The following is a 6,964-nucleotide window of genomic DNA, read 5'->3' on the forward strand; positions in this document are numbered from 1 at the left end:
GTGAGCCTGGGAAGGGTCCAAGGCCAGAGACAGGGGGGCAGGTGCTGACTGAGTTCACGTCTACCCCATCTGGCTTTAATTTCCCAATCTAGGTGAGTACAATTCTGCCTTGCCACAACTATTTAGGCTCCAGCTGCAGCTCCTCCTCTAAGAGAGGATAACTTGGTATTTTTTTTATTTTAAATTCAGACAATTCAGCCCAGGTCTCCAAGCTGATGTTCAATAGAAAACAGAAACACACACACGTATGTCCTCTCTCGGGCCAGGTGCTGGGCTGGGAGCTTGGAGTGTCTCTCCTCTTCCCAAGTTTCCCAGCGCCCTGGGTTAGGGAAGGAGGGCCAAGGCCCCAGCAGGTAAAGACTCTGCACCCTGAAGGCAGCAGTGCTCAGTACTTCCGCTGCCGAGGGAAGAGACTACTTCCTGAGGACCGGAGTGGGGGGCTGGCAGGGCTGGCGTCCTCCGAGTCCAGGCTGAAGAGGTCCCTGCCAGTACGAAGGATCTGCTCCTCCAGCTTCTTGTGTCGCTTCATGTCTGAGAGGACCTTGTCCAGGCGGGCCTCCCGTTTCTGGCTCCTAGCTGAGCTTCCTGGAGAAGGGGAAGGTGAGAGATGTGGAAGGGAGTGAGGCCACATGCACCAGATCTGCTTGGATCTTACTTGAGGAGCTTGTTAAACATTCAGATTTCCAGGCCTGTCAAGGAAGTTCTGAGGTTTAGGGTTGGGTCTTCAGATGGGGCAGGCAGTGAAGGTTTGAATTATGAAAAGGGGCCAGTAACATGAAGACCAAGGCAGAGCGTCCTAGGCAGGGGACGAGCAAGTGCAAAAGCCCTAGGGCAGGAACAAGGAGGTCTGTTCAATGAAAAATATAGAGCTGGGAGAGACAGGAAAGATGAGCCCAAAGAAATGGCTTCGAGGCCATAATAAGGGGTTTGGATCTCTTAGTTTAAATGGAAGTGCCTTTGGAAGACTTGGCTGCCGTGGTGGGGGTGGGAGGCTTGGATACTCTTTTGACATGCTCTTCCCCCAGCAAAGGAATCCTTTGGAGAATTTTAAACAAAGTGACACATTTCATGTTTTAAACAAACCATTCTGGTTGCTGAAAAGAGGGAGGAAGACTGGTTAGGAGCTACCACAACTATCCAGGCAAGAGAGATGGTGGCTTGGTTGAGGGTGTGGTAAAAGTGGAGAGCAGCAGTTGAACTTGGAAATGTGGAGGTAGAGCTAACAAGACTTGCTGCTGGCTTAAATGTCGGGTTAAAAGAAAGAGAAATCAAGAATGGCTCCAAGGGTAAATTCTTGGAAGGCGCATGGGATTGAAAACTGGGTCAGATTAGGAGATGCACACAGTAGTATAGCAATGTGGATCTAGATAATAATGAATGATCAGGAAGACTTGGACTTCCGAGGGGACTGAGATCAAAGGGATGGGAAGCAGGATAGAATTATCTATGATAGTCTTTTAAAGGAAGATAGGGTACCATCTAAGCTGGAAGGATGGCACCACTGGGTGCATGCTCTCTCCTGAAGCTACAAGTTGTGTAGCAACCAAGGCACCAAGCAAGGGCCTCTTTTAGGGTAAGTGGGAGCAGAGGCCCTTCACCTCCCCCCAACTCTCCCCTCTTGTCTGTACCTGGGGTGCGTCTCCGGTCAATTAGGGAGTCCTTTGGTGTCATTGGCTCATCATCAAAGTCGAATTCTGTGGGCATATGTGGTCTGGGACAGGTAGAGAGAGAGTGAAGGGTGAGGGTTGGGCCCCCTAAACACCCACACTTGTTCTTCTCCCCAGACTGGCTGGCTCTTCCTCTCTGGCTCTCTTCCCTCTCCCAACTTTTCATGCTCCTGAGTCCCACCTCCCCTCCCTATTTCCTCCCGGCATTAGGGGAGCAGCCCCAAGGACAAGGTGTAAGGGCATGCCCTCACTTTTCCTCTTCCTCCTCTTTGGCCTCTGGCTCCTCATCCGATCTCTCCTCTTCACTCTGGGCCTCAGGCGTAGGGGGCCGGCGGGGCAGAATCTCAGCCTGAAGCTCCAGGGTACCGTGAATAGCCAGTAGTTCATAGAGCCGTTGGATTTCGGAGGGGGGTGGCATCCAGGACTGCCCATCCGCGGGCAGCTCCACCTCCTCATCGCTGCAGGGCACGCACCAGTCCTCGGATTCTCCCTTGGTATGCTCTTCCCCCTCAGTGCTGGGGGCTTCTCCCGGCACCTCCTCGGCCCCGGACCCCTCATGCTCAGCCTCCTCCCGACCTCCTTCCCCCTCTTCCTCGGCTTTATCGGCCGAAGCAGAGGGGCCTCCGGCATCCTCCACGGCCAGAGCCTGGAGGCCGGAGGTCACTTCCCCTTCTTCAGACAGAGGCGCCGCCGTGGTGGCTGCAATGTCTCCATGACCCCGGACAAGGGACATATGCTACTAGGGAAGGGGCCTTGCCACGATAGAAGATGCGAGAATACTAAGCCGGGGGTCCCCCGCCCCCCGAAGGGTGGACGCCCCAGGGGTTTAGGGACTGTCTCTCTAACCAATCAAGCTCCAACAGCAGTCTCTGCGACCAGACCGACCGTTCCCAGGAGGGGGCGTTCAGTCCCCTCCAAGGACCCCGCCCCACGGGTCGAGATCGAGTACGCAGATGTTCCCAGCGACCGGCAGAAACCACTTTCTGGGCCGGAGAGCGGCGGACCCGATCTTCTCGCCTTCACACCGCCCCTCTTTACAGCTAGATACGGGACTCTCTCCCCACACCTCGAAGTTCCGCCTCCCCAGCTGCCGTACGCACCTGGAGCTAAGACCCGCCTCCCGGGCTGCGCAGGGTCACAGTACGCAGGCGCACAGAGATGGCGCGGGAGGCTCCGCTTTAGTCTAAGCTACTTGGAAGAGGAAGGCAAGGAAAGGCTTGCACATGCGCAGGTAGGGGCTCGGGAATGATAGGCTTCGGCCACAGTAAAGATGGCCACAGGGGCGGCGCATGCGCAAACCACCTAGTAGGTTCTGCCGGAAAAGAGGCAGTACGCGGGCTTCCCGGGCGGGCGCACGCACGTACGTAAGGACCAACTGAGGCTGGAGGCGAGTCTCATGCAGTCTCCGTTTATTGGTGTTTCAGACTCATGCAGCATCCGGCATACAAAAAGGGAGAATTAGTTTGATGAATCTTTTTTTTAAAGACTGTTAGGTTTTTTTCCCTACAGTTTATTTTAGGAAAAAAAAAAAAAACCCGCCAACTCCGAACCGTGTTGTAGCTCGGTCCCCGCCTCCCCAGCAGACTGTTGCGTGCAACAAACCTCGCTGGTCCTCTAAGAAAATAATTACAGAGCTCTCCGCCTCTACCTCGCTCCCTTCAGCTGGGAGCTTTGGTCCTATTTGGGAGGTTCTTTCGTTAACAAAGCACGTGAGTGACCCCAGCCCCAACGCTTTTAAGAAACTCGCTGACTGGGTTAAAAAGCCCAGGTAGGGCAGAAAACTCAGGCTGGCCGGGGAGGGTCAACAACCGCGCCCCTCCCTTCTACCAGGTGCGTTTTCGGCACAACGCTCGGCACACCTGCACAAGTAGCCAAACGAGGCCTGGCCTGCCAGCTCTACGACCCCGAGGCGCCCTGGGGACGTCTGGACCTGGGTGGTCCCAGCAGAAAACAGTCGGAGCCCCGGGCTAGGGAGCCCTCTCCTGGCACCACTCCCCTCCCCCAGCCTGATCTAAGTGCTGGAGTTTTTGCAGAATAAACGGTGGAGGAGGGTGGAGGAGAGGATGCTGAGGGGAGATGAGGAGGCAGGGAGAGGAAGGGGAAGGAGGGTGTGGTGAGGGAAGGGGAGATGAACAAGGAGAGAAGGGAAAAAGGAATGGAGGAGGATGCGAAGACCATGAAAGTTGGGAAGAGGAGACCAGGGTTGAGGTGCAGGAAGTTCGGGAGGCTATAAGAAGTGCAGGAAGGCCGGGAGAGATGCAAGGAGGCTGAGAGCAAAGAGAATTTGGGAGATGTTCCAGGAGGTTTCCAGAAGTGCAGGGAGGTTTCCAGAAGTGCAAGGAGGTTTCCAGAAGTGCAGGGATAGGGAAGCCAAGAGGCTGGAGGGGATGCAGGCAGAAGTGCAGGGAGGTTGGAAACAGTGCAAGAAGAGAGGCCTACGGTTGGCAGAGGAGCCTGGCAGGATGCAGGAGCAGGAAAGAAGCTGTAAACAAGGCCGCTCAGGCTCCCTTGGTCCCTATGGGTGCGGGCCTGGACCATGGATTGGGCTCCTCCCAGGGGAGGATGGGCCCAAGGCAGCTCCCAACAGGAAGAAAAGTCTTGGAATGCAGGGCAGAGCCCTTCACTTATACACTGTGGGAGAGGAGAGGGAGGGACAGGGGTCGGGGGGCGGGGAGAGGGAGACAAGGAAAGACAAAGGAGAAGTAGGGAGGATAGAAAGGAGAGAGCAGAGAGCAGGGGCAGGGGTTAGTAAAACTGCCCTTGCCGACCCTTCCATTCCTCCCGGCCTGTCCCAGACCCCCACTCACCGCCTAAGTTGATGACGCAGGAGGCGATGATGATGAGGACCCCCCCTACCAGCGCCACGATGCTTAAGAGCTTGGCCACGCGGCCCAGACGCTGGGCCCCATCCACGTCCCCCTGCTGCAGGCTGTTCCGGGACTGGGGTTAGGGTGAGGTGTGGGGGCACCATGGCCCAGGTCAGGAGAAGCCAGCCCAGCAGGGCCCAGGTGAAAGAGTCATCCAGAGGAGATAGGCCAGCCGGTGGACAGTGGTGATGGGGGGAAGGAGGGTTGGAGAGGCAGTGGGAGGAGGGTACAGGTCAGTAAGGCTGTGTGAACTGGCTCCACATCCCTCCCACCTGAAGGGGTAGGGCAACCATGGCTCAGAAGGTGAAGTCCTGGGGAGAGGCAAGCACAGGTCCTGTAATTGGGAAGTGAGGTCCATGCAGAGAGGGGAGGGAAGGCAAGGTTGCTCCTGGGGTTCTGTCCCAGCACTGGCAGGAAGCTGGGAGCCACAGCAGGCCTGGGCCAGGGTCCCGTGGGGCTCACCATGACGGCATAAGCGAAGGCCACGATGTTGACAGGCCACATGGGGCAGAAGCAGGACAGGATGGCGAGGATGATGTAGTCCCGAGGTTTCTGGGTGCCTTCACCCCCCTCCACCCCAGAACCTGCCAGCTGGGAACTAGGGTGGCGGCTCAGGCTACCTCGGGGTGATCCTGGATGCCCACTGTGAGCCCTTCCTAGTCTGTCCTCCTCAACCAGCTGCTGCAGCACTCGGGGAGGAGCCCCATTGGCTGGGGGGGTTTTTGTTGAGGGTGGTGAATGAGGCTGGGGGGCTGGACCCTCTTCTCCATCACCAGCCTGCAGGGGGATCACTGCCCCATTCTCCTGCTTTTCCCCCACATTCTCAGTCAGGACCTCAGGGGTGGGGTCCTCCTGGGAAGGGGGCTCTGATTGAACAGCTGGGCTGGGGGTGGGCTGGGAAGCTGGTTGGGGGTCTGGCTGAGGGTCTGATTGGGTGTCCAGCTGGGGAGCAGGCTCTGAGGCTGGCTCAAGTGAGGCTGCAGACTCCAGGTTGGACCCCTGCTCTGCAGTGGCCTCTTTGCTCACATCTGGTTTGGATGCTAGCTCTTGGCATGCTTCTTCAGGACTGAAGTTGGCCTTTGACTCCCCTCCTGGGCTTGAGCTTAGGTCTCTGGCCTGGGCTGTTTCTGGGGCCTCGGTTGGGGTCTGTGTGGTTTCTGGAGCCAGCCCAGCCTTGGGCGCTGAGTCCACAGGGTCCCCAGTGATGTCTGAGCCTGGCTGCAGGGTCTCTGGCTCAACTGGGACCCCAGCTGGGACCTGGGGAGGGCCAGTTCCAGCTTCAGAATGGCCAGGCCCTTCTTCCTGGGTCTGGGGACTCTCCTCTACCCTCTTCATCTCAGAGACCTCAGAGCTGCTGGCTGCCATCTTGAGATAAGAGAGGGGAGAGGGCCTCTGTGGGAAGGATGGAGCAGCAGAGACAGCAGCAAATCCTGGAAGAGGAGGAAACAGGCTCGGTGTGAGAAGAGAAGAGGTGGCTGTCAGCACTGCAGCCCAAGGGGGCGATGCTCCTGTCTCAGGGCCAGCCTTGGGCTGCCTCTGGAGAAAGGAAAAAAAGTTGGGGTTTCCTTTGCCTTGGGGTGGGACATCTCTGGGGAGGAGTGCTCTGCTCAGTCTCCTGGTTGAAGAGCCCTGGGAAGATTAATCCTTTTGTAAACAGGACCTTCCCCATGGTCTCTTCCTGGGTCCACCCAATAAGATCCAGACTCTCAGATCCTAGCAGATGCCACAGCACCCCCAAATCAACAAGCTGTTCAGAGACCCATACACTCCCACAGGCAGACTGGACAGAGGATCTGATACTCGCATTCCAATCCTTCTGTATCCTCCGCTCTCCCCTGGGCGTCCAGCCGGTGCGGTTTTCTTGCTGCGCGGTTGGGGCGCAGACACCCTCCGCCCCTCCCTGGGGAACCTGGTCATCTCCTCTGAGCCCCTTACCAGCCCCTCTCCCAGGGATTCCCTCGCCCCCAGGGGACCGGCGCTGCCTCCACCCATTGGCGTGGCGCACCCAGCACCGTCAGCCAGTCCGCCAGGAACCCGCATTCCAGTGCAGCCCTCTCGGCGTCCGCCGTCTGTCCATCCACTCCTACCCGCAGCCTCAGTGCATCCCCGTCTCACCTCGACGCCGGCCTCCAGACTGCTCCCGCTGCTGCCGCCACCGCCACCGCCGTTGCAGCAGCCGCAGCCTGGGAGGGAGCAAGTCAGCGAGCGAGCGAGGGAGGGAGGTGGCCCCTCTGCTCGTCCCCTCCTCTCCTGCTCTCAGGTCCCCTCCCCTACGCTTCGCTGCCGCCGCGCACCGCCCCCGCCCCTTGCACGCCTCCTGCCCCTCCCGGCCAGCCCGAGGGAGCCACGCGCGCCAAGCCCCGCGTTACCTGGGCAACCGACCGGGGGACCACTCGCGCCCGCTCCCTGGCCTTTCCCACGCGCGCCTCC

The 6,964-nt window shown here is 58.4% G+C and overlaps 2 protein-coding genes across 4 annotated transcripts; both read right to left on the minus strand.

Moving 5' to 3' along the window:
• Positions 1-134: 134 nt before the first annotated feature.
• PAGR1 (PAXIP1 associated glutamate rich protein 1) lies at positions 135-3,100 on the minus strand. Its single transcript, XM_006201285.3, has 3 exons — positions 1,919-3,100; positions 1,629-1,711; positions 135-585 (listed from the first exon to the last, which is right to left on the minus strand). The coding sequence occupies exons 1-3, from the start codon at positions 2,398-2,400 to the stop codon at positions 386-388; spliced, it is 765 nt and encodes a 254-aa protein (XP_006201347.1). The 5' UTR covers positions 2,401-3,100; the 3' UTR covers positions 135-385.
• Positions 3,101-3,203: 103 nt separating this feature from the next.
• PRRT2 (proline rich transmembrane protein 2) lies at positions 3,204-6,780 on the minus strand. Of its 3 annotated transcripts, XM_006201286.4 has the most exons (4): positions 6,650-6,780; positions 4,997-5,964; positions 4,475-4,607; positions 3,204-4,298 (listed from the first exon to the last, which is right to left on the minus strand). In XM_006201286.4, the coding sequence occupies exons 2-4, from the start codon at positions 5,897-5,899 to the stop codon at positions 4,288-4,290; spliced, it is 1,047 nt and encodes a 348-aa protein (XP_006201348.2). In that variant the 5' UTR covers positions 5,900-5,964; positions 6,650-6,780; the 3' UTR covers positions 3,204-4,287. The 3 variants fall into 3 exon arrangements, with proteins under 3 accessions (XP_006201348.2, XP_072799028.1, XP_072799026.1); XM_072942927.1 differs by lacking the exon at positions 3,204-4,298 and having other exon boundaries at positions 4,305-4,607; XM_072942925.1 differs by lacking the exon at positions 3,204-4,298 and having other exon boundaries at positions 4,476-5,964.
• Positions 6,781-6,964: the final 184 nt, after the last annotated feature.

This window comes from Vicugna pacos, chromosome 18, assembly GCF_048564905.1.
Source record: "Vicugna pacos chromosome 18, VicPac4, whole genome shotgun sequence".
NCBI lineage: Eukaryota > Metazoa > Chordata > Mammalia > Artiodactyla > Camelidae > Vicugna > Vicugna pacos.